Genomic DNA, 27,791 nt, shown 5'->3' on the forward strand with positions numbered 1-27,791 from the left:
TCTTAGTTCCTTGAGTATGGATGAAAGCCACACCCCTTGCATTGGAAGTCTTAATCACTGGACCACCAGGGAAGTTCTAAGGAATGGGATCATTTTAATTCAACATTGCAATAATACAATTTTTTTTTTTTTTTACCTCCTTAACTTTGTTGCTCAGGCTTGACTTTGTAAAATGGAAGAGGGTTGATCAAGATAGATTTTGGGTCACGTGGGGTTACTAAGCCTGGCTCAAAACTCACCTTTCTTGCTTTCACTTTCAAAGGCTTCAGGACAGGTGCTGTTGGCTTATCTTGTAACAGGAGGGAAAGGGGCAGGGCAAAACTTCTGAAAGAATGACATAGCCCAAGGACAAAACATAAAGTGATTAGAATCAAACGGGTCCAAGATGGCAGACAGGTTGACTTTGATTAGACCTTGATCCTCAGTCAGCAAGCTAAATACACACCCAGAGGTGCCATGATAATTTCAAGGCACTGTCAAAAGACCAAGGAGTGGCCCAATTCCTGGAAATCTCCACCCCTTCTCCAAAATAGATGGAATAATCCTCCCACTCATTCAGTTCAGTCGCTCAGTCCTGTCCAACTCTTTGTGACCCCATGAATCACAGCATGCCAGGTCTCCCTGTCCATCACCAACTCCCAGAGTTTACTCAAACCCATGTCCATTGAGTCAGTGATGTCATCCAACCATCTCATCCTCTGTTGTCCCCTTCTCTTCCTGCCTTCAATCTTTCCCAGCATCAGGGTCTTTTCCATCAGCTCTACGCATGAGGTGGCCAAAATACTGGAGTTTCAGCTTCAGCATCAGTATTTCCAATGAAAATTCAGGACTGATTTCCTTTAAGATGGACTGGTTGGATCTCCTTGCAGTCCAAGGGACTCTCAAGAGTCTTTTCCAACACCACAGTTCAAAAGCATCAATTCTTCGGTGCTCAGCTTTCTTCACAGTCCAACTCTCACATCCATACATGACCACTGGAAAAACCATAGCCTTGACTAGACGGACCTTTGCTGGCAAAGTAATGTCTCTGCTTTTGAATATGCTATGTAGGTTGGTCATAACTTTCCTTCCAAGGAGTAAGCGTCTTTTAATTTGATGGCTGTAATCACCATCTGCAGTGATTTGGGAGCTCAAAAAAAATAAAGTCTGACACTATCCCACTCATTAAGTTCAGTTCAGTTCAGTCGCTCAGTCGTGTCCGACTCTTTGCGACCCCATGAATCGCAGCACGCCAGGCCTCCCTGTCCATCACCATCTCCCGGAGTTCACTCAGACTCATGTCCATCGAGTCCGTGATGTCATCCAGCCATCTCATCCTCGGTCGTCCCCTTCTCCTGCCCCCAATCCCTCCCAGCATCAGAGTCTTTTCCAATGAGTCAACTCTTCGCATGAGGTGGCCAAAGTACTAGAGGTTCAGCTTTAGCATCATTCCTTCCAAAGAAATCCCAGGGTTGATCTCCTTCAGAATGGACTGGTTGGATCTCCTTGCAGTCCAAGGGACTCTCAAGAGTCTTCTCCAACCCCACAGTTCAAAAGCATCAATTCTTCAGCGCTCTGCCTTCCTCACAGTCCAACTCTCACATCCATACATGACCACAGGAAAAACCATAGCCTTGACTAGACAGACCTTAGTTGGCAAAGTAATGTCTCTGCTTTTGAATATACTGTCTAGGTTGGTCATAACTTTTCTTCCAAGGAGTAAGGGTCTTTTAAGTTCATGGCTGCAGTCACTATCTGCAGTGATTTGGGAGCCCCCCAAAATAAAATCTGACACTGTTTCCACTGTTTCCCCATCTATTTCCCATGAAGTGATGGGACCGGATGCCATGATCTTTGTTTTCTGAATGTTGAGCTTTAGGCCAACTTTTTCACTCTTCACTTTCACTTTCATCAAGAGGCTTTTTAGTTCCTCTTCACTTTCTGCCATAAGGGTGGTGTCATCTGCATATCTGAGGTTATTGATCTTTCTCCCGGCAATCTTGATTCCAGCTTGTTTCTTCCAGTCCAGCGTTTCTCATGATGTACTCTGCATAGAAGTTAAATAAGCAGGGTGACAATATACAGCCTTCACATACTCCTTTTCCTATTTGGTCCCACTCATTAGCATATGAAATTGCCCAGCCTATAAAAACTAAGCATGCCACATTTCACTCACTGTCTGCGATTGCCCACAGTCTGTCTGTGGAGTGTGCTTCTCTCTGAATCTGAATATGTACATTTCTTACCTCACTTTGTCTCTCACTGAATTCCTTCTGTGATGAGACATCAAGGATCTGAGCTTCATTAGGTCCTGAAACCATGCACCGTGGGTTTTGGCTGGGTTTGAGTCCCAGACACATGGGTTCAAGTTCCAAGCAGGGTTTTGACCAGGTTTGTGTCCCAGCCACATGGGTTCAAGTCCCAGACTGGGTTTTGGCTGGGTTTGAGTCCAGCACATGGGTCCCAATCATGGGTCCCAATGGTTTTAATCTGACAGCCTGGTTTCTAAGTTTCTTCTCAAGAAGATGTTCTTTCAACAAATGCTCCCTTCAGTGCCATTAACCATCAATACTTCATTTAATCATTCATTCATTTGCTTATTCAATGTATGCTCCAAGTAGCTCCTATGTGTTGAGTACTTCTTAGGGATCAGGTGTACAAAGATTAGAAACCTTCCTTTACCTTGAGGTCTGTTGTGGGCAACGGATGAGTCCCATATGGTGTGATTAATAGCTGTCACAGTGGAATGCCTTTGGTGACTGTGAAGGAGGAGCCCTTTCTAAACCTAGCGGAGACTTCCAGGAGGAGTTAACACTTGGACTTGAAGCCTCAGTAGGAATTTTTCATGTGGATGGATAAAAGTGATGGTGGAGTGAGGGAAAGCATTCCAAGAGGAGGGCACAGCATGTACAAAGGCATGCAGGCATGAAACAGCAGTGGTATATTTGAGGAACAGCTAGTATTCTGATTGGCCAGAGGGTACCTGTGGATTGCCGGTAGAGGAGTCCAGGTAAGTAGGTGCCAGATCCAGCACCAGGCTTATCCTGAAGGACATGGGAAACCACTTCTGGGAGTCAAGTCATTCTCATTTTAGAAAGAATGCTCTGGCAGGAATGTACAGACTAGGATAGAGACATGTGAGATTGAAGGAATGGGGTGGATGCTCTGTTGGAGCTTTGGAAACAGGAGGGAAGGGGACAGGGCAAGTCTGTAAAAGAATGACATAGCCCGAGGATGTGACATAAACTGATTAGAACCAGATAGGTCCAAGATGGTGGATAAGGCTACGGCTAGGCCTTGAGCCTCAGTGTATGCTCGTTGTAATACATCAACAAGCTAAATGACATACTCACCGGCACCATGACAGTTCCAAGGCTAAGTGTAAAGACAAAAAGTGGTGGCGGCCCAGTTCCTGGAAGTCTCTGCCCCTTTCCTGTGACTCAGATGGTGAAGAATTGCCCGTGATGAAGAAGACCCAGGTTTGATCCCTGACGCAGGAAGATCCCCTGGAGGAGGGCATGGCAACCCACTCCAGTATTCTTGCTCGGAAAATTCCATGGACAGAGGAGCCTGATGGGCTATAGTCCGTGGGGTCACAAAGAGTTGGGTTTGACTGAGTGACTAACACTTTCACACTTTCCCCCAAATAGTGGGAATAATCCTCCCACTCTTTAACCTGTGAAATTACCCAGCCTATAAAAACTGGCAACCCCACACCCTGGTGCTGCTCTCGTTTTCTGAGATGGCCCGCACCCTGTCTCTGGAGTGTGTTTCACTCCAAATAAATCCACTTCTTACCTATCACTTTCTCTCACTGGATTCTTTCTGTGATGAGACATCAAGAACCTGAGCTTCATTAAGTTCCAAGACTGGGTGTGATCTCAGTTAAAAGACTGTGGGTTCAAGTCCCAGTGTGGGTTTTGGCTGGATTCAAGCCCTAGCCCATGGGTTCAAGTCCCAGCCCATGGGTTCAAGTCCCAGTGAGAGGTTCACGGTTTCACTTTTATGGTAAATGAGCTGAGAATGGATAAAGGCCTCTTTATGAGACTAAGGAGCTGGTGGAAGGTGGGGGACAGACGTGAGGGAGGGGAGTCTAGACTGACTGCCCAGTTCCTGGCTTAGGTGACTGTGATGACCAGCCTGCTGGCTTACATAGGAAACACAGGGGGAGAATCAGGCTTGGGAGGAAGTTGATTTATTTCGCTTTGAAAAGACTGAGGTGAGTATGGGACATCAACGTAGAAATAGCCAGTATGCAAGACACGAGAGTGTTTAGGGCTAGACACCCTCATGTGGGCATCAGTGAGGTCACCCAGGGTGAGCAGGGAGGGAGAGGAAGCAGGAGGGCCACAGAGGACCCCAGGTATCTGATGGTCGTTCAGTTGCTAAACTGTGTCCAGCTCTTTGTGACCCCATGGACGGCAGCACGCCAGGCTCCTCTGTGGTCTACTATCTACTGGAGTTTGTTCCAATTCAGATCCTTTGAGTTGGTGATGCCATCTAACCATCTTTTCAGGAAACTGATGTTTTAGGTGAAGTAGAGCAAGACAATCCAGGAAAGAAGGCTGAGTAAGAGAAGTCAGAAGTGCACGGGGAACTGGGAGGCAGCATGTTAGGGAGGCCAGGGAGGATTTCAGAAGAGACACTGGACTGAGCTGTCAGGTTCCTAGGGAGGGTAAGTCTGATAAAAACCAAAAGTAAGGGGCCTGGTTGGCAGAGCAAGGCCTGTAACATCACTGATGGGCTTGAGCCTTAGCGAGGAGGAGGGCTGCCCTTCACTGACAGGGGAGATGGAAAGAGCTGGGAAGGAGAACCTCCTCGTTCTAGTTCCTCAGGTCAGTTTAGTCCAGTCACTTGGTTGTGTCTGACTCTTTGCAACCCCATGAACCACAGCACGCCAGGTCTCCCTGTCCATCACCAACTCCCGGAGTTTACTCAAACCCATGTCCATCGAGTCAGTGATATCATCCAACCATCTCATCCTCTGTCGTCCCCTTCTCTTCCCGCCTTCAATATTTCCCAGCATCAGGGTCTTTTCCAATGAGTCAGCTCTTCACATCGGGTGGCCAAAATACTGGAGTTTCAGCTTCAGCATCAGTATTTCCAATGAAAATTCAGGACTGATTTCCTTTAGGATGGACTGATTGGATCTCCTTGCAATCCAAGGGACTCTCAAGAGTCTTCTCCAACACCATAGTTATAGTCCAACTCTCACATCCATACATGATTACTGGAAATACCATAGCTTTAACTAGAAGGACCTTTGTCGGCAAAGTAATGTCTCTGCTTTTTAATATGCTGTCTAGGTTGGTCATAGCTTTTCTTCCAAGGAGCAAGTGTCTTTTAATTTCATGGCTGCAATCACCATCTGCAGTGATTTTGGAGCCCCTCAAAGTCTCTCACTGTTTCCATTGTTTCCCCATCTATTTGCCAGGAAGTGATGGGACCAGATGCCATGATCTTAGTTTTCTGGATGTTGAGTTTTAAGCCAACTTTTTCACTCTCCTCTTTTACTTTCCTCAAGAGGCTCTTTAGTTCTTCTTTGCTTTCTGCCATAAGGGTGGTGTTCCTAGCTAGTAGCTAGTCGACATTCTCCAGGGCACCTCTGATGAGGAAGAACTTTTGGGAATGGAATTCAGCGCCTCCTGATTGTCAGGTCCTGTGTTAGACATTTCATGCAAATAATCTCACCATAGCCCTAGGAGGGGACAGCATAATCTCTCTTTTCAAACAGAGGACATCAAGGCTCATTCAAGTCACTTATTCCTCTCTTTTCCACCGGCCAGGTCACAGCCTCCAAAGATCTGTGAAGAGCCAGGCCTTTATCTCTCATTGGCTCAAGTTGCTAAAGCTGATAACGAAAAAAGATAGTCTTGGGCCAGACACAGGGTAGATTTCCACCACTGAGGCCACCACAGAAGCAAGTTAAATCAATGGGCAGAAGAGAGATAAAATACTGTACAAAGCAGCTTTCTTTTCCGGGAGCAAAGATCAGCTAGGGAGGGGTGGAGGTGAGGGCAGGTAGGGGAGAAAGTCTGCGAATCTCCCTCTTAAACAATCAGACAGTTCAAGGCTGCTTGAGAGGAAATACACGGGCCCACGTTTTATTTCTAAGATTGGTGCTCATTTTTAAATTAGTACTTTTACAGTGTTTGACTATCTTCCAAGATTGGTTTTATTGCTAAAATCTGCATTTTAAAGATAAACCAAGACCCGGGGTCTTGCACATGTGCTTTTCTGCTATTTAGGAGCCCAGACTCAGTTCATTATTGAGAGCGCAGCACTGGGATCTCTCTAGAAGATCCCTCAAAGAATTCCAGTGCTAATCACAACACCAAACATGTGCCCACGGACGTTACAGTGGCTTCCAAAGCCCTGTATATCCACCATTCAGTTCCCCTTTTAAAGGAAAAATAATCCATGACATTTGTTAAAGTGGAGTAGACAGAGTTTCAGAGGCTACTGCAATGGGGTTTTGGAGTAAGGGCCACTAAGCTCAATACAATGACTGGGGGGAAGTTCCAGTCAAGGAATGGGGCTGGGGGCAGGAGGGGGGTGGTCAGCGGGTGGATAATGACTGAGCAGGCCAGAGTTGTAAGATACCAGTGCCGGGGGATGAGGAATTTCATTAGCTCCCAAGGGTAAGGCTTTTCCCTTTAACTGACCCAGCAGGATTCATGCTAAGACTGGACTAAACAGGCCAAGGACAGAGCCTGAGGTCAGGGACTTGTCAGAAAGGGAACTCGGGAGGCTGAATAGAGCTCGGTCAAAGGAGACGGGCTCTGTCAGCCTCCCTGACTTCGTTGCCGAGAGTGCTCCCTGCTCACAGGGCTCCTCCCGGCCTCCTCTGTGCCTGCGCAGTCCCTCCCCAGGAAGGCCATTCGCTGCGGGAATCGGCCTCGCGGGTCCTTACAGTCGCCCCTCCCAGAGAGCGCCTGTCTGTGAGCGCAGGCCCACCCGTCCCCACGCCCCCCGCCTCTCTCCTTCCTCCTGACACCATCTGCCATGCCGTTTACTTGTACATTTTGTTTATAGTCCCGTTCTCCTCCAGGAGAATGTTAGTCCCATGAGGCAGGAATTCACTGTCTCCCCAGTACCTGGAACGGCATCTGGCATGTCGGAGGGCCTCACGCTTTGTTGAATGCATTGGATGCCTGGATGCTGACGGTCTCCATAATACCTTCAGATCTTGATTATCTACGTCCACAGCAAAGGATGACAGTCCCCAGTGTCGGAAGACCCTTCCGACCAACTCATAGCTTACTTTTAGCAGGTGTTATTTCAACTTTTATACAATAACCCAAGAATTACCTCAGATGTTGCTCAGTCACTCAGTTGTGTTCGATTGTTTGTGACCCCATGGACTGCAGCACGCCAGGCTTCCCTGTCCTTCACCATCTCCTGGAGTTTGCTCAGACTCATGTCCATCGAGTCGGTGATGCCATCCAACCATCTCATCCTCTGTTGTCCCTTTCTCCTCTTGTCTTCAATCTTTCCCAGCATCAGGGTCTTTTCCAATGAGTCAGCTCTTTGCATCACGTGGCCAAAGTATTGGAGCTTCAGGTCAGATGAACCATGGAATATTTGCCACCCATAAGAATTCTAAGGTATTATGTGCTTAGGAGGGGTTGAAAATGGGAAAAGGAAACCCAGAAATATTGGAACAAAGAAACCCATCTAGGACTTTGCTGCAGAACACTTCACATGCATACAGGGTCATCTTCCTCAATTGCCAGAGGAATAGATGAGTGCCCCACCCTCCTTTTGTCAAAATCTTGGCTCTCTGTGTACTAATGAGAAACAGAAATACAGACACAGCTATGGAGAAGGAAACAGTGGCTTTATTTCTTTGCCAGGCTAAGGGGGTACACAGTAGGCTAGTGCCTCAAGAATTGTGCCCCTTTCCTGGTGAAGTGGTGGTGTTCAGTCACGGATTCCTGACTCTTTTGTGACCCCATGGACTGCAGCCTGCCAGGTTTCTCTGTCCATGAGATTTCCCAGGCAAGAATACTGAAGTGGGTTGCCATTTCCTTCTCCAGGGGATCTTCCCAACCCAGGGATCAAACCCACTTTGGCAGTCAGAGTCATTACCACTGAGCCACCATGGTAACCTGAATAGAAAGAGATTGTCTATTTAGGCAGGCGAATGTGATAAGGATCAAGGCAGTGATAGTCTACTTCTGTTTTCTGCAAGTTTCAGAAGGGTGGGGCTGCTGACAACATTAGGGTGTGTGCAGGGTCCAGGTGGTCCAATCTCCTAATCTTGATGAGTTTTCCTTGAATCCTGTGGTTTTGTGGCTGCTCCTCCCTTGATTAGCAACTGTTTGAATCTGCTCTTTTGGAACTCAGAGAAGGTCATGGAGGCTGGAGTCTTGCCTATAAGAAATGGTGAACAAAAAGGCCATTGTGCCTGGGAGTCCCACAGCGATCTGCTCAGCATCACGCCCTCTCTCCTCCCGAGAGGTCCTGTACAACAGGCCCTTAGTAGGCAATCACACAAGCTGCTGCTACTATCTGCCGTCAGCATCATCTTCCCTCCAGAGGCCCCACACGGGGTTTCTCAGGAGCACCCATGCTGTTTAGGAAACCTGTCGGACTGTCCGCCGCCACGCACCCCTGCTCATTCTTTCCCTGTGCCCAGACTGTCATCTCTCCTGTCTCTACCCACTGCCCCCTTATTTCTCATCTCCCTAGTAAGTCCCCACACACCCTGCACCTTTCAGCTGAAACTGCCTCTACGGGGAGGACTTCGGACTCCCCTGGGCAGGGTTAATCACTCCTCCTCCAATAATAGCAGCCAGTACAAACACTGTGATTAGGCTGTATTATAATTACTAATTTGTGGCCAAGTCCTCTCTCCAGGTGAACACGGGGGCCTGGAGGGCACAGACGCAACTTACTGTCAGCGCCAAAGGAAACGTCTCAGCGGGCAGGTGTCTCTCACGCCTCACCCCTGCCCAGGAGGCTGGGGAAAGCCTGCTTCAAAAGCGCCTGACTCACTTCCCAGCTTCTGGAGTGCAGGGAGGCTCTGAGAGCAGACTTCACACAGGCTTCATCTAAGGCATGCTCTTCCAAAGCAACAGCTGATTTTCAGACAGAGGATTTGAATCTGGCCCAGCAGATGGAAATCTACTGCCCTGAACAAGACAGCTGTTGAAAAGCTAGTTAAAGCAGCCATTTCCTACCTGTCTGCTCACACTGGCATGTTCACTGGCCACTGTCATTTGGAAAGTGCCAGAAAACAGGTCAGCAAAACTCCACTAAGGCTTTGGAACCAGATAAAGGAGTGGAGCCAGGGGATCATCTGGCCTGAGTGACAGGCAGGAGTTCTGTCTTTTTATAGCATCCGCAGTAGGAGATCAGTCTCTAGCACAGATTTGATACCCACAAAACAGTTGATAGTGGCTCAGACATGAGTTGGACCATAAAGAAAGCTGAACACAGAAGAATTGATGCTTTTGAACTATGGTGTTGGAGAATACTGTTGGGAGTCCCTTGGACTGCATGGGGATCCAACCAGTCCATCCTAAAGGAGATCAGTCCTGGGTGTTCATTGGAAGGACTGATGTTGAAGCTGAAACTTCAGTACTTTGGCCACCTGATGCGAAGAGTTGACTCATTTGAAAAGACTCTGATGCTGGGAAATATTGAGGGCAGGAGGAGAAGGGGATGACAGAGGATGAGATGGTTGGATGGCATCACCGACTCAATGGACATGAGTTTGAGTAAACTCTGGGAGATGGTGAAGGACAGGAGAGCCTGGCGTGCTGCAGTCCGTGGGGTTGCAAAGAGTCAGACACAATTGAGTGATTGAACAACAGACAGTAAAGAATCTGCCTGCAATGCAGGAGACCTGGGTTTGCTCCCTGGGTCGGAATATCCCTGGGAGAAGGGAATGGTTACCCACTCCAGCTGGACACAACTGAGTGACTAACACTTTCTCTTTCAAACATTTGATGGATGAAAGTGCAACTTCAGGGGAAAAGAGACAAGACAGAGGAGACATTGTATATTGCAGTTGACAGTAGTTCTTCATTTTTAGAAGTCCCTCAGTTGTTTCTCTGTGGCTGCTCTGGGCCCTGGTCGCTGCTCGAGGGCTCTCTCTGTGGTGGGCGGGGCAGCTCTCTGGCTGGGCTCTGGTGGCTCTTCCCTGGGGTGGCTGCTTGTGTGCGGCCCAGGATCTAGGGCTCGGGGCTCAGTAGCTGAGGCTCATGAGTTTACTTGCCCTGCGGCGTGGCACCCCACTCTAGTACTCTTGCCTGGAAAATCCCCTGGCTGGAGGAGCCTGGTAGGCTGCAGTCCAAGGGGTGGCTAAGAGGTGGACACGACTGAGCAACTTCACTTTCACTTTTCACTTTCATGCATTGGGGCAGGAAATGGCAACCCACTCCAGTGTTCTTGCCTGGAGAATCCCAGGGACAGGGGAGCCTGGTGGGCTGCCGTCTATGGGGTCGCACAGAGTCGGACACGACTGAAGCGACTTAGCAGCAGCAGCAGCAGCAGCAGCAGCGGCATGGGGGACCTTCCTGGACCAAGGACTGAACCTATGTCCTCTGCATTGGCAGGCGGATTCTTAACCTCTGAACCACCAGGGAAGTTCCTAGAACTGATCCTTTAACAAGCCATCAAAGGTGGGTCTGGTAGGTGAGCCTCCAAAGTGGCACGTGTAGCAGCAGGTGGGGACCACATTGCTGCCCGGGAGTGTGGCCCAGTCAACTGGGCACCTTTGGGTTGACTAAGTGGAGGGTGCATGTTCCCCACTGGGCACAGAAGGAAAACTGTCCGGCTTTCCTTGCCCACCCTTTGTCCACATAGTGCTCTGGATAAACCGCTAGAAAGCCAGGGGTGTCCGCCTGCCTCAGGTTAGCTTCAGCCACAGTCCCATGAGCTTTTAAGAGCTAAAAAGTGCAGGAGACTTTTTAAGAGCACTACTACTGTTCCTCCAGGTTGCTTCTGCTTGAAAATCTCTGCAGGTGGGCTATAATTGTTTGAAAAGCTCAGCCATATGGGGAGGCCATTTGTCTAGTGCCAGTCATATGCCAGAATGCATGAACTAGGCACTTCTGGGGTATCATTTCATCCTGGGGCTGCACCCCAAGGTAGGTCCTGGACTTCCTTCTGCAGGTGGGCATGGAGGCTCCAAGGTCATGAGGGATTTACTGAAGCTCATTTTCACTGGCAATCTGTCCCAGGCTGGCTGACCCATGCCAACTCAATACACAGCTTGCAGATGAGATCAGAAAACACTCATGTTTTAAAAGAACCAAATCTTTTTGAGGAATAGCATTGCCTGACCTTTTCGGTGGCTGACATGGTTTGGGTGTTGTAAGTTTGATCTGGCACGGAATAGCAGGGGGAGCTGCAACCTCTCCCAGGTGGGGATGAGAGCGTTTCCCAAGGCCCTCCTGAAGCCTGGCCAGTTGTTTCGCCTTGGCTTCCAAGTGCAGGGAAAGTCTGAGGGACAGTGAATTGTATAGGAGAACGAGAGAGCTGTTGTATTGGACAGGCTCCTGATGGGAACAGTTTTGACTTGCTTTGCAAGCGGCTAGACTGCACAGTGGCACTTCTTGGAAAAATCACCCCGCTGATCATGACAGGGAACATGTAGGAGGAAGAGGCGCAGAAGGTAAGAGGCTGGCACTGTCTGTTCCAACTAGCAAAAGCAGCAGAGACGCGAATGCAGTAATTCTAACCTTGTTAAACTAAAAACATTTCTCAGGTCCTCTTGGGAAACTTTATTTTGCTTCCCAAGGAAGGAAGCGAATCGGCTTCTTCGAGGTCAGTTTCATTTGGAAATTTTCCTCTTTCACTTTCCATCTAATTGGCACACAAGAAGAGCAGACACAACCTGAAAATGTCAAGCAAAAATCTGGAGGTTTGGAATGAGTCTTATTTTTAAAAGGTCTTCCTTTGGGCTTCCCTAGTAGCTCAGTTGGTAAAGAATTCGCCTGCAGTGCAGGAGACCCTGGTTCGATCCCTGGGTTGGGAAGATCCCTTGGAGAAGGGAAAGGCTGCCCACTCTAGTATTCTGGCCTGGAGAATTCCCTGGACTGTATGTCTGTGGGGTCTAAAAGAGTCGGACAGGACAGAGCAACTTTCACATTCACTTTGGGTAAACCCATTAAGAAAACTTTGACCCAGGGATTGCACTCTTGAGAATGAAAACACGAAGACTCCAGGACCCCTGGGTTTAATCTGACTCTGACACTTATCTTGAGCAAGGAAATTAATTTATCTGTGCTTGTTTTCTAATCTGTAAAATGGAGATAATAAAATTATCTACGCATAAGGTTTTTTGTAAAGAGTGAGACAGTCCATGTAACTTAACTAGCACAGTACCAGTCCCCCAGACATAGGAAGTACTCAATTGTTTCTTATCATAATCTCAAAGACCCAGTCACAAACAGGGACAAAACTGTATGCAAAGCTGTTCATACAGCACTATTTACAGTAATGAGAAATCTGAATCTAAACCCCCCCAAATAGGTGAATGACTAAAACAGGCTGCATGTCTGGTCTGGAAAGATGATGGAGCCATTAAAAATTTTGGCTACAAAAGCTATATAATAATTTAAATGGTTATAATATAATACGCAGGAAAAAGCAGTTACATAATTGCATATGTGGCAAATTTACAACTGTACAAAACAAAAACCAAATTCCTTAAATAGTGGGGAAAGAATGGCAGAAAATATATGATCAAGCATTAGAATGAGCGGACTCATTCTAATTGAGGGCAGTCTGCACTGAGGCCCATGGGTTGCAGAACCAAGTGTTATTTCAGTTTATTATTACATGCAGAAAAGAGGACCAGAGGGATGCAGGAGAGGCAGAACAGCTTTCCAGACTTTTATAAATTTAGTTTCAGTTGGAGGATAGTGGCCTTAGAGTGTCGTGTTTGTTTCTGCTGTCCAACGTGAATCAGCCAAAGGTATCCGTGTGTCCCCTCCCTCTGGAAGTTCCCTCCTGTCCTGCCGGCATCCCTCCCCTCTGGGTCGTCACTGAGCACTGAGCTCCTGTGTTGTACAGCAGCTTCCTGCCAGCTGTCTGTTCTCCACACCATAGTGTCTATGTTTCAGCGCTACTCTCTCAGTTCCTCCCACCCTCTCCCTGCCCTGCCGCATCCGCAAGTCCACTCTCCACGTCCGCACCTCCATCCCTGCCCCACAAACAGGTTCATCAACACCGCTTTTCTAGATTCCATATATATGTGTTCGGTTCAGTCACTCAATCGTGTCCGACTCTTTGCGACCCCATGAATCGCAGCCTGCCAGGCCTCCCTGTCCATCACCATCTCCCGGAGTTCACTCAGACTCACATCCATCGAGTCAGTGATGCCATCCAGCCATCTCATCCTCGGTCGTCCCCTTCTCCTCCTGCCCCCAATCCCTCCCAGCATCAGAGTCTTTTCCAACGAGTCAACTCTTCGCATGAGGTGGCCAAAATACTGGAGTTTCAGCTTTAGCATCATTCCTTCCAAAGAAATCCCAGGGCTGATCTCCTTCAGAATGGACTGGTTGGATCTCCTTGCAGTCCAAGGGACTGTCAAGAGTCTTCTCCATATATGTATTAGTATACAATATTCCCCTTTCTGACTTACTGTACTCTGTATAATAGGCTCTAGGTTCATCCACTTCAGTTCAACCGACTCAGATTTATTCCTTTCTATGGCTGAGTAATATCCCATTGTCTATATGCCCACAACTTCTTATTCATTCATCTGTTGATGGACAACCAGGTTGCTTCCATGACCTGGCTATTGTAAATAGTGCTGCAATGAACATCGTGGTACTTGTGTCTTTTAAATGATGGGTAGTTGGTCCTTTGAACCCTTCTGTAATCTAGCTTGGATTTTCCCTTACTTAGGACACACTGTCTCATCTTTCCATGCCAGTTTCTCATCAACTTTTATTGTAGTCGCTATGAATGTTCTAGCAGACCCTTGGTCAGGGAAGCCAGTGAGGCCAAGGAACTGGAGTCAAGCCAGTCGGTGAGAGCCGCATTGGCTTTCAGGGACCAGAGCCACTGGGCATAGCAAGTGTGTCCTGAAAACACTTTATGTTGTCTTTCTCATGCATGACACCACCCTTCAACCTGCCCCTCCCTTTCCACTCTCATTCCCAGGCCTCTTTCCACTTCTGCTGTGAGGGTGGCGCTGCACTGTGGATGGAACTGGGTGAGACTCAGCTCCTGCCTGCAGAGGGATGGTCCCGGCCACAGAGAGGGCAGACAGACAAATGCTGCCCAGGGCAAAGGATGGGGCCAGAAAGGGGCGGCGGTGCTGAGGCCCAACCGGGAGGACACACGGAGCTGGAGCTTGGGGTCGCGGGTGGAGGTCTGGACCCAGCAGATGTTCCCTGGGCAGGGTACTGGCTGGGGGTAAAGGCCTTCCAAGCCGAGGAAGAGCAGGTATGAAAGCACAGGTACAAAGGCACTGTGAGGGCAAGATGTCACGGGGCTAGTCCGTGGGGTTCAATCAGGGAGAGAATAAGGAAAAGTCAGCATGAAATTAAAAGACGCTTGCTCCCTAGAAGAAAAGTTATGACCGACCTAGACAGCATATTAAAAAGCAGAGACATTACTTTGTCAACAAAGATCCATCTAGTCAAGGCTATGGTTTTTCTGGTAGTCATGTATGGATTTGAGAGTTGGACTATAAAGAAGGCTGAGTGCTGAAGAATTGATGCTTTTGAACTGTGGTATTAGAGAAGACTCTTTAGAGGCCCTTGGACTCCAAGGAGATGGAATCAATCAATCCTAAAGGAAATCAACCCTGAATATTCATTGGAAGGACTGATGCTGAAGTTGAAGCTCCAGTACTTTGGCCACCTGATGAGAAGAACTGACTCATTGAAAAGACCCTGATGCTGGGAAAGACTGAAGGTGGGAAGAGAAGGGACTACAGAGGATGAGATGGTTGGATGGCATCACCGACTTGATCGACATGAGTCTGAGTGAACTCCGGGAGTTAGTGATGGACAGGGAGGCCTGGCGTGCTGCGGTCCATGGGATTGCAAAGAGTCAGACACAACTGAGCGACTGAACTGAACTGAGCATGTGAAGAGGCCACAAGAAGAGGCCTGAACCGTACAGACCTATACAGCCGTCAGTGGCAGTCCTGAAGCAGGGGAGAGACATCCTCATTCTTTCAGGGGGATGACGCTGGTAAGCGTGGAGGATGACCTTGTCTGTTGAGTGTGACTGGTGGCGGGTACACGAGGAAGTGGCTACAATAGTCTGAGAATCGCTATCTAGGGCTTTGTAGGGAGCTGAAGTGTGAAATGGGGTGAGGAATCAGATCAGGGAGCTGGGCTTGAGGTGGAGGTGACAGCTCTGGCTGCCTGGTTGAATCTGGGGGGTTGGGGGGTCCAGTCAGAGAAATGAAGGATGTACATGGCTATGGCCATGCTATCAACCAGGATAGGATATTTCAGAGAAATGGGTTTGGTGGGGGAATGAAGATAAAGACCTCAGCTTGGGACTGGGTGAGGAAAATGTACTGGAGGTGGGGAAGAGGCAGTTGATTAGAGAGGTCTGGCCTTCAGAAAAGTTTAGGCTGGAGGTACTGATAAGGATTGATGCTTTAAAATTGGGGTGCTAGAGAAGACTCTATAAGAGTCCCTTGGACAGCAAGGAGATCCAACCAGTCCACCCTTTAGGAAATCAGTCCTGAATGTTCATTGGAAGGACTGATGCTGAAGCTGAAACTCCAATACTTTGGCCACCTGACGTGAAAAGCTGATTCATTTGAAAAGACCCTGATGCTGGGAAAGATTGAAGGCAGGAGAAGGGGACGACAGAGGATGAGATGGTTGGATGGCATCGCTGACTCGATCAACGTGAGTTTGAGTAAACTCTGGGAGTTGGTGATGGACAGGGACGCCTGGCATGCTGCTGTCCATGGGGCCACAAAGAGCTGGACACAAATGAGTGACTGAACAACAACTGATAAAGAAGGAGATACACAGAGTGAGCAGAGGCTCCAGGAAGAGAGGAGGTTACTCTGGTGGACTAGAAAACAGAATTCTAAACAAAACCTCAAGACACCCAATCTTCCAATAGATTTGACAGAGGTTTGCGTGAGGGTTTGCTGAGGTTCTAAACTGTGTGAAAACTGTTGTCTTTTCCATGTGTATGCTGACGAATTTTCAGTTCAAGGTTTTGAGCCATTTGTTCTTGCTGACTCTGACAATGCTGTGATGCCAAGTGAACAGGAGGCTTCAGAACTGGAGAGAACCTGGGTTCCTGTCCCAGCTCCCTGAGTGAGCACGAGGCAGGTAAGCCTGACTGTTTCCTACCCTGCAGAAGAGGGAGAACGAAATCCAACACTCAAGAGTTGTTACTCACTTACAGTATGTGTCTGCTTGGTAACAAAAAAGCGTGTAAGTTCAATCTTACAGGATATTATATAAACTAAACCAAAAGGCTTCTCTGGGTAACATCATTTATAAAATTTATAATCCTTAGGCCCAGACGAGCATATTTTAAGCTGAAAATGTGCTTTAATGTTTGCACTGGTTCTGGCAATTCAATTATTAAAAAGTGGACTAGAAAATTGTAGATGACAGGGTACATTTGTTTTTCTTCCCATCCTGACTTTTCAAAAAAAAAAAGAGAGAAAAAAAGGCTAGTATACAAATTACATATGCTAGATGAGCTCAGGCGTTCAAAAATGCATTATCATTTTCACAGTCATCTAATTTAGAGACAGTGGAACAAGTCCAAGTAACAATTTTATTTTAGTCTACAGCACAATTTTTTACATACACTTTAGTGGTTTTGACAGTGGTACTTTTCAGCAGACTTCAAATGAATCGACGAAAGTTAATATACTTAAAATTAAATATACACAAAAAACAAGAGGCATCCAGATGTTCAGAACCATGCAGAAGGGATGGTCTGGTTGGTGTTTTCACTGGGTACCTTGCCTATTTGGGGTTGCAGAGAGTCGGACATGACTGAGCAACTATCACTTTCGCCTATTTAAGAATTCATCAGCAAAAGGCAGTTCTTCTGTTCTTCATTTCCATATAATTTACCAAAGTCAGAGTTCTAAAAGTACACACACACAAAATAAACCTTCCTTTAAGGCTACATCAGTACAAAATTTCAATGAACTGAATTCAATATACAGTCAAACTAACAATTCTAGTGATCATACCCAATCACTAGAAAACAGGCAATATCAACATCGGATCTAAATGCAAGGTTATTTATTAAAACACCAACAGGAGATTAACCAAAAAGCAACTAATATGTTAATCTTAATATAAGACATTGAAGGAAAACCAAAAACAACATATTAAATATCACTCCACTGAGCCAGGCTATAACTGATGGACAACAGACACATGAGTTTGTGAAACAGTGCTTTAAATACTTTTCTGTGATAAAAAGTGTATCAGGAGATGCAAAGGAAAGGTAGAAATGTGAATTTATCCATTTAGTTCCACAACTTAAAATGACTATCAAACTGATAATATAAAGCTAAGTGACAATAACTTAACCACTGGGCACCAGACAGGCATGACCACTATTCACTGTAATTCATAACGCTCTTCAGGAGTGTTCCGTGGATGGCCAAGCCAGCAATTCTGTCTTAATATAGACTGGATACTTATCCTCTGTGGGAAAAGACCCTGAAGAAGACATGGCAAAGGCCTAGAGAAAAAGTTCAACCTTTTGAAAAAGTTAGTGATATCAAAATGCTTTTCTATCGCTGGGAAACCAAACTAGATCAAATATGTGGCCCAAAGCAGCACAGAATTCAGAGTCAGAGGTTGGCAGGAAAGTTTTGGAAAACTTGCAGTTTTTAAAAATTGGCAATTTCTCCATGCTTAATAAAACTATCAGAGAAGAGGTATAATGTTTGTTCATTTGTGGAATGTTGACAGATTGCCGCAAAAATTCACATGAATGAAGAACTGCACAGATGCGCTTCAATGAAGTATTTTTTAAAAAATTTACAAAAAACTGAAGTTTCTATTTAAAAAATAACCACGTATGCCAAGATGAAACATGGTAAAAAGTAGTGTAAGTTCTAGTCATGATTCTTTAACAGCTAATGGGAAAGTGATAGAAATCATTTTCTCTTAAAAAGGAAGTTTTGTTATTGCACTGACTTTTACAATCTGACCTAGTAATTTAGAAAAATCATGTAGTAAAATCTGTAAAATTAAAATACAAAATTCTGGTTTGTAAACATCAGTTGGCCAAGTCTCTCCAGAGTCCTTCATGATAGTGGAATGGAATGAATAATTAATTCACTACCTTATTTACTTGCTGTGAGGGGGAAAATTCCAGAACACAGCTTTCATACTTTCACAGTAATTATATTCAAAGATATAAAGAAAGTCAGTGCAGTTGTCTTCTTTTCTTTCTCTGTGCAATTTTCAGCTCTGATCCCACTCCTATGTGCCATAACTGAAATAATACTGGTTTGGAGACCTAGTACAGATTGGTCATAAATGTCGCATAAAGTCTGTAGGACTTCGGTAAAGATATTTCCAAATGGCATAGTAATGCACTGCAGCTGCTGTGGCCACAAACAGGTGCCAGATGGCATGGGCAAATGGAATGATGCCATCGCTCTTGAAGAACACAACTCCCAGGCAATAAATTAAGCCCCCACAGGCAAGCTCCTGAAGTCCATCCGTGTTGTTCTGTCAACAGAGGAAAAAAAAATGAAAAGGTTTTGATGTTACTCTGATATGACAGCTAAATCCATCCCTGCATATGCCCCCTAAGTCTCCTGATTTTCCAGACAACAAAGCAGCTCTGCACAGACAGAATCCTAATCTGTAAAAATGAACTACACTTAAATCAACCTGGATTAACCTCTGAATCGGCCTTCTGGATCTCACCAAGCAATCAGGTTATAGGTTCCATGGCAAAAAGCAGAATCTTCTGCTCATCTATAGCTTGTTTAAGCAGACGAATCACATCTAAAATGAACCGTCATTCATTTAATAAAGTACAGTCCTTGGCTTTCATCTTTCTCTTGAGGAGCCTTCTTCCCTAGTAAGGTACACTCAAGCCGCTCTGCTTATAATCCACAGCTCCAGCACGGTTTTCACTCCCTTTGTCTTCCTCAAACTCTGTTCTACACTAATCGCTTTTCTCAGACTCCTCTGTTTCTGTGAGCTTGTGGCTTCCTTACAGCTGACATGGCCAGAAGGCAAATCATTGCTAGGAGCGACCTCTGAGATCATATAGCACAATACAGTTCCTAACCTTCTAGATGCTCCAGGCCTTTTTGTCTTTGCCTGCGAGTTTTTTAGCTCAGCAGGAAATCAACAGTCAGTTGTGCTTTAGCACAAAAACGAGACTTTATAAAGTACTCTTGGTTTTCAAAGCCCTTGACTCATCTACAAGATGAGACCGGGCTGTGTGATGGCAGGCGAAGAGAACAGAGGCAGGGCTCAAGGTGCTGACGGACGAACTCGCCAGGGTTTCTGGAGACCAGAACAGGGAGGTCTCCGGTTCCGCAGGGTGAATGGGAACCTACAGCAGCTCATGGTCAGGCCTTGATAGGGACAGTGGTGGGTGTTCTGGAGGCCTGGGCCCTGCGGCTGCAGCCTTGGAGCAGGGCCCCGGGCAAGTCCCACAGGGGACGGGGGTGGGGGTGGGGGGCCTTGGTACGTGGGCTGCCTGCGCCGAGGCGAGGGCAATGGCCGCACTGGACACAGAGCCAGGCGTGAAGACCCAGGCCGGGGGCGAGGGCCAGCCCCATCTTCAAAATTCACATGGGCACCAGGGTGTTCTGCAGGACCAAACAGTGAGGAAGGAGACTTCTCAGACTGCTCCTTAACCATCAGTCAGATTTCATTTTCTTTAAAAAGTAAAACATAGCAAAACAAAACACCAGACACATTTATTATTTCCTAGAGGTTATAGAGCAATTAATATCCATCAGTAAGAGTACATCATGAGAACGCTGGGCTGGAAGAAGCACAAGCTGGAATCAAGATTGCCGGGAGAAATATCAATAACCTCATATGCAGATGACACCACCCTTATGGCAGAAAGTGAAGAGGAACTCAAAAGCCTCTTGATGAAAGTGAAAGAGGAGAGTGAAAAATTTGGCTTAAAGCTCAACATTCAGAAAATGAAGATCATGGTATCTGGTCCCATCACTTCATGGCAAACAGGTGGGGAAACAGTGGAAACAGCATCAGACTTTATTGTTTTAGGCTCCAAAATCACTGCAGATGGTGATTGCAGCCATGAAATTAAAAGACGCTTACTCCTTGGAAGAAAAGCTATGACCAACCTAGAGAGCATATTCAAAAGCAGAGATATTACTTTGCCAGCAAAGGTCCGTCTAGTCAAGGCTACGGTTTTTCCAGTGGTCATGTATGGATGTGAGAGTTGGACTGTGAAGAAAGCTGAGCACAGAAGAATTGATGCTTTTGAACTGTGGTGTTGGAGAAGACTCTTGAGAGTCCCTTGGACTGCAAGGAGATCCAACCAGTCCATCCTAAACGAGATCAGTCCTGGGTGTTCATTGGAAGGACTTATACTAAAGCTGAAACTCCAATACTTTGGCCACCTCATGTGAAGAGTTGACTCACTGGAGAAGACCCTGATGCTGGGAGGGATTGGGGGCAGGAGGAGAAGGGGATGACAGAGGATGAGGTGGCTGGATGGCATCACCAACTCAATGGACATGAGTATGAGTGAACCCTGGGAGTTGGTGATGGACAGGGAGGCCTGGCGTGCTGTGATTCATGGGGTCACAAAGAGTCGGACACAACTGAGCAATGGAACTGAACTGAATAATAAAAAATGCCCTGTGTAAGTCTAGTAGGGACATTTTCCTTAGAGAGGGTTAGGTTTTCCTAATGGAGGGTTAGGATTCTTATAGGACCATCTGACCCCCCCAGTGAAGAGTCACTGATCTAACACAGCCTCCTTAGAGATGAAGAGACTAAAGTCAGAGAGATAAGTACTGCTTTATCAACTTTCAAAGAACCAGAACATGGTTAATCTTAAAAGCAGATTATGTCTGCTTCATTATCAACGCCATTACTGTGCTTCTATGTTGCTATTAAATGTCTGAAACATTCATTTAATCTTCACAATCCTAAATTAGGTATTTTTATCTCAACTCCACAGATGAGAAACCTAGAACACACAGAGGATAAATAATTTACCCATGGCCACAGAGCCTTTAAGTACCAGAATCAGGATTTGAATCAAGCCCAAGGTGTTTTGTTTCCTGAAGTCACATTCCTTTTTCAGGGAGGGAGGGAGGTCTTTTAAAAATTGATGATTCATTTATATAGTGTAATGCATAGATATTAAGTGGACTGTAAGGTTTTGTGAAATGCACACTTCTATACGATGATGCTGTCAAAGTGTTGCACTCAATATGCCAGCAAATTTGGAAAACTCAGCAGTGGCCACAGGACTGGAAAAGGTCAGTTTTCATTCCAATCCCAAAGAAAGGCAATGCCAAAGAATGCTCAAACTACCACACAATTGCACTCATCTCACATGCTAGTAAAGTAATGCTCAAAATTCTCCAAGCCAGGCTTCAGCCATACGTGAACCGTGAACTTCCTGATGTTCAAGCTGGTTTTAGAAAAGGCAGAGGAACCAGAGATCAAATAGCCAACATTCACTACATCATGGAAAAAGCAAGAGGGTTCCAGAAAAACAGCTATTTCTGCTTTATTGACTATGCCAAAGCCTTTGAATGTCTGGATCACAATAAACTGTGGAAAATTCTGAAAGAGATGGGAATACTAGACCACCTGACCTGCCTCTTGAGAAATCTGTATGCAGGCCAGGCAGCAACAGTTAGAACTGGATATGGAACAACAGACTGGTTCCAAATAGGAAAAGGAGTACGTCAAGGCTGTATATTGTCACCCTGCTTATTTAACTTCTATGCAGAGTACATCATGAGAAATGCTGGACTGGAAGAAACACAAGCTGGAATCAAGATTGCCGGGAGAAATATCAATAACCTCAGATATGCAGATGAGACCACCCTTATGGCAGAAAGTGAAGAGGAGCTAAAAGCCTCTTGATGAAAGTGAAAGAGGAGAGTGAAAAAGTTGGCCTAAAGCTCAACATTCAGAAAACAAAGATCATGGCATCCGGTCCTATCACTTCATGGGAAATAGATGGGGAAACAGTGGAAACAGTGTCAGACTTTATTTATTGGGGCTCCAAAATCACTGCAGATGCTGACTGCAGCCATGAAATTAAAAGACGCTAACTCCTTGGAAGAAAAGTTATGATCAACCAAGATAGCATATTCAAAAGCAGAGACATTACTTTGCCGACTAAGGTTGGTCTAGTCAAAGCTATGGTTTTTCCAGTAGTCATGTATGGATGTGAGAGTTGGACTGTGAAGAAGGCTGAGCACCGAAGAATTGATGCTTTTGAACTGTGGTATTGGAGAAGACTCTTGAGAGTCCCTTGGACTGCAAGGAGATCCAACCAGTCCATTCTGAAGGAGATCAGCCCTGGGATTTCTTTGGAAGGAATGATGCTGAAGCTGAAACTCCAGTACTTTGGCCACGTCATGCGAAGAATTGACTCACTGGAAAAGACTTTGATGTTGGGAGGGATTGGGGGCAGGAGGAGAAGGAGATGACAGAGGATGAGATGGCTGGATGGCATCACTGACTTGATGGACGTGAATCTGAGTGAACTCTGGGAGTTGGTGATGGACAGGGAGGCCTGGCGTGCTGCGATTCATGGGGTCGCAATGAGTCAGACACGACTGAGTGACTGAACTGAACCGAACTGATGTAACTCATATCACCCCTATCAAGATACACAAATATCCTAACACTCCAGAAAGTTCTTTGGTGATCCTTCCCAATCCTAGATAACCCCTTCCACTAAGGCAACCGCTGTTCTTGTTGCTATTACCACAGACTAAGCCTCTCCATTTGAGAACCTCACATAAATGGAATTATACTGTATGTACAGTTTTGCATCTGGCTTCTTTTTTGCTCAATATAGTATTTCTGGTGCTAGTGATAAAGAACTCGCCCGCCAATGCAGGAGATGTAAGAGATACGGGTTCAATCCCTGGGTCAGGAAGATTCCCTAGATGAGAAAACGGCAACCCATTCCAGTATTCTTACCTGGAAAATCTCATGGACAGAGCCTGGCGGGCTACAGTCCATGGGGTTGCGAAGAGTCAGACACGACTAAAGTGACTTAGCGTGCAAGTGTGCACATGTATGCATGCGGGTGCTAATGTCATTCATTCCTTTCTATTACTTAGCATTTTATTAAGTTTAAAAAAATAATTTGTTTATCCTTTCCATTTGGGGGCTATCATGAATAAAATTTAATACTGAAATTGTTTTACAAGTCCTTTTGTAGATACATGTTTCCATTTTTGCCGAACTATAAATGTGTGCTTAATTTTATAATAAACTGCTAAGCAGGTTACCAAAGTGGTTACATTTTATATTTCCAAAACCATGAATCGAGGCTCTAGTTATTTCACATCCTTGTTGGTATTTCGTGGCGTCAGCCTTTTTAATTTAACTATTCAGTATGGTGTGGTGGTAAGCTTTTAATTTTCATTTCCCTGATTTCCGAGATGACTGGTGACATTGAGCAGTTTTTCAAGGGTTTCCTGGATACCTGTATCTCTTTCTCTTTTTATTATTGATTTAGAGTGCTACAGTGTTTGGTACACATCCTTTGTCAGATACATATAGAGAAAGCAAATAGTTTCTCCCAGCCTGAGGCCTGACTGTTCAAATTCATTGATCTTTCCTTCTGCAGTATCCCATCTGTTGTTAAATTCCTCCAATACATTTTTTTTTTCAACATATAGTTTTCAGATCTAGGATTTTCATTAGGCCCTTCTTGCTTATCTAGCAATATTTGTTTAGATAATGGATGCTAAGAGTACAGATTTTGTTGTCTTCCAAATGTTAAGTTTGTTCCGTTATTTACTTACTAGAAGATCAACTTTTATCCTTTGAGGTTTCTGGGCTTTGTTACGGGAGTGCCACAGCTTTATCTAAGATGTGATCTTGCTAGGGTCAATGGAATACTTGTTTTGCTCTGTGTGATCTCTCCTCTCTGGCTGGTTGGAACTCTGGGGTCTCCACTACTGGGCTCATTCAAGAATATCCACTTACTTCACAGCCTTTCAATAGCTATCTTCAGCTAGCGTATGCAGCATCTTGCCCAGCACAAATGCAGCTTAGTATTTGGGCAAGGGCACAAGGAAATCCCTTTGTAGATTTCTGGAGACTCTTCTCTGTGAAGCTCCCTCATCTCCAGGACCCTGCCCCAGCCTGGGGAGCTGAATTGCTGGTTTCCTCCACCCAGATGGCTGCTCCTGGACTCCACTTTCTTTCACTGTAGTTTGGAAAGCGTTCCAAACAGGGAGAAAACTGCAGTGCATTTGAAGCTCATCTTTTGGTTTCTCTCTCCTCAAGGATCATAGTCCTATATGTCTGTGTCCAATGCCAAAAAATTGCTGTTCATGCACTTTACCCATTTTTTATAGCTCTTTGGGGCAGAAGGGTAATTCTGACACTCGTTACTCTGACTGCAACACCGAAGGTTTGAGTCTTCCTCATCTGTGCTGCTCCTGTTCCTTCAGATGCCTGTGTGGTTCCTTCTGACCTGGTCTCTGCTCACTGGTTTCATCACAGAACTCGTGTCACCTGCACGGTCACACCCCTCACACGTCTGTGCACATTCGGACGCTCCTGCTTCCCCGTCCCTGGGCCTTCCTCCACGCTGGGTCCATCTCCGCGCCACGTGCGCCACTCTTCCACCTCTTGGCTCCCGTCTGTCCTTCTGAATCAGCGTGAATAGCATTTCCTCGGGTATTCTGTCAGGCCCTCCCAGAGCAGGCTGCACTTTCCACAAAGCCTTATAAGACTTCATGGCCGCTTCTCATTTTATATGAATTGTATTTTTCTGCTTGATTCTATCAGGGCAAGGGTGGGGATTTTCCTGTTTGATTAACGTGAACACTAGTCACCTGTTATTGTACCACTTGAAAATGTCCATGAAAGATTTACACTAGTGAAAATACTGGATAAACTTGTTTTTACGATATCCAGAGGGAATTTACTTGAATCTTCACTCTAATGATTAGTAACCCATCAACACAGACCTTGCTCTGGGTGTCCTCAATTGCCTTCCAACCAGATTTTCTCACTTCTGTCTTTCACCTCCCTCCTCTCACCATTCCCTGATGCCTTTACCAACTAAAGCGAAAGTGAAAATGAAGTCGCTCAGTCGTGTCCGACTTTTTGCGACCCCGTGGACTGTAGCCCATCAGGCTCCTCTGTACATGGGATTCTCCAGGCAAGAATAGCGGAGTGGGTTGCCATTTCCTTCTCCAGGGGATCTTCCCAACCCAGGGATCGAAACTGGGTCTCCTGCATTGCAGGCAGACGCTTTAACTACTGAGCTATATATATTTTCGGTGCAAGGTAAATTACTAAAGCCATTATAAATCTCATATCTCAAAGAACATATCTCGTTACAATCTCATAAAACATACCCCTTGAAAAAACACAAGCAAACATAAATCCTAAATCTTTTACAGGTATTTTTGTGACCAGGGCAAGAACTATACACAGCAAAATTCTTACAAAGTGCCTATGAACTCAGGAGTGAAATTACAGGTACATTTCTAATCCTTGCAAGCTAAGATGAGAGTTCAACTAAATAAACCATGACTTCTTTAATTAATACAGTAGCCAATGCCCAAAAATGCAGAGTATAGACTGGAAATACATAAGCTAAAAGCACAGGTGAGCAGTGGGCGGGATTGTGAGGTCGTTACGTTACTATTCCAAACTGACAAATATACATGGATTTCTCAACACTGATTAGTCTGACTCCTACAGGTAATGCCACATCTTCACTCATTAAAGTCCCCAAAGGAAAATTTCAAGCAAAGTTAAAAAACAAACAAACAAACAAACACTTTCCTGGGAAAGAGAAATAATACGACTTAAAAGCAAGTGAAAGGAAATGTAAGAGTGAAGGGATTCAAGAAATATCTAATAAAATATTGAGCCAAATGACCTTTTGAAGTTCTTCCAATGCTTAAATTTTAAGAAGTCATTAATTTAACTGTTTACAATAGCCAAGACATGAAAGCGACCTAAATGTTCATCAACAGAGGAATGAATAAAGAAGATGTGGAACACATATACAATGGAATATTACTCCACTGTAACTGAGTAATATTTTTAATATTACAAGCCATTAAAAAGAATGAGATAATGCCATCCGCAGCAACATGGATGGACCTGGAGATCGTTATACTGAGGGCAGTAAGTCAGAGGAGAAATATAGTATGACATCCTTTATATGTGAAATCTAATAAGAAATGAAACAAATGAACTTATTCATAAAATAAATACAGACCCACAGACTCAGAAAAGGAAGTTATGGTTGCCAGGAGGGGAGGATGGCAGGAAGGGACAGTGAGGGAGTCTGGACTGACATGCACACACTGTTTTATTTAAAATGGACAACCACAAGGCCCTACTGTACAGCATGGGGAACGCTGCTTGATGTCATGTTGCAGCCTGGACGGGAGGGGAGTTTGGGGGAGAATGGATACATGTGTATGCAGAGGTGCTCTGCTGTGCAGCTGAAACCATCACAGCATTATTAATTAACTATACTCCAATATAAAATAAAAAGATTTTTAAAAAATTTACCCTTGTCCATGGATTTAGGTTTAAGACACTAAGTAACTTAAAAAATTCCCACCTTCACATTATCTCACACCTCTTTGGGTAAAGGGTGGGAGTTGGGTGAATAGAAAGGTTATCCCAAAGAACAAATACAGCGGATTACCTTATGGAAGAAGACACTTGGATATATAGCTTTTCCAAACTATAGACAGCAAGTAGTGCAAGTTGTGGCACTTTGTAATTTATATATTTTTTCTTTTGAGTCTCTAATAGGCATATTATAACTTCAGAAATAAAAACTAGAGATTGTATCTATAGACATATTACAAGTCACAGTGATTGGAAAGAAATAAGGTGAAATAACTAAATTATGAAGAAACTCACCATTGATGTTACCACCAAGGCAGGAGAAAAGCCCATTGTGAGATAGAAAAAGAGCTCAATCACCTTATACCTGCAGAGGAGAAATGTGTTAATATAATTTATCTATTCCTACAACACTTAAACCATTTCCTTACCATTTTTTTCTTTTGAAACACAAATGTAAACTCAATGAAATATATTTCATTTCTAATGAAATGTATTTTCCCTACAGGAGACCCCTAAGCCTCTAACTGAAATACTGTAGTTGAGTACAACAGTGAACTAATACTTCTTTCAGGATTGTTGTTGTTTAGTCATTAAATCCAATTTGACCCTTCTGTGACCCCATGGACTCTAGCCCTCCCGGCTCCTCTGTCCATAGGATTCTCCAGGCAGGAATACTGGAGTGGGTCGCCATTTCCTTCTCCAGGGGATCCTCCTGACCCAGTGATTGAATCTGCGTCTCCTGCATTGGCAGGCGGATTCTTTACCATTGAGCCCCCAGGGAAGCCCTTTCAGGATTGATAAGGCATCAAATTCTACATGCTGCATGGAAAATGTTCTTTGCCCAAAGTTATCACTGAATCCAGTTAACCACGCACTTTCCCTTTCTAATCCCAGTGTTTGCCTTCACCATCATTCCAATTCATCACTATAAGATACTGAAATTATGAAGCTGTACAAGGAATAGCTTGGCGACTCCTCTATCAGTGGCAAAGGGATGGGAGCCTTAAAGAACTAAGGGAATGTGTTTCTGATTGTCTATTTTGTATCTGTAGAAACTCTGCA

The 27,791-nt window shown here is 45.3% G+C and overlaps 1 protein-coding gene across 2 annotated transcripts in view; it reads right to left on the reverse strand.

Moving 5' to 3' along the window:
• Nucleotides 1–247: 247 nt before the first annotated feature.
• MMD (monocyte to macrophage differentiation associated) overlaps nucleotides 248–27,791 on the reverse strand; it is a 48,556-nt gene continuing 21,012 nt past the window's right edge. Inside the window, exons 6-7 of one of the 2 annotated variants that reach the window (XM_068976889.1) lie at nucleotides 27,024–27,093; nucleotides 248–324 (exon numbers count right to left, since the gene is read on the reverse strand). In XM_068976889.1, coding sequence (XP_068832990.1) covers nucleotides 286–324; nucleotides 27,024–27,093 — 109 coding nt within the window. In that variant the 3' untranslated portion in view covers nucleotides 248–285. Of the gene's footprint in view, nucleotides 325–16,713; nucleotides 18,642–27,023; nucleotides 27,094–27,791 lie in introns of those variants that run through there. The other variant, XM_068976888.1, reaches the window with a different exon arrangement.

Source organism: Capricornis sumatraensis, chromosome 8 (assembly GCF_032405125.1).
Source record: "Capricornis sumatraensis isolate serow.1 chromosome 8, serow.2, whole genome shotgun sequence".
Classification (NCBI taxonomy): domain Eukaryota; kingdom Metazoa; phylum Chordata; class Mammalia; order Artiodactyla; family Bovidae; genus Capricornis; species Capricornis sumatraensis.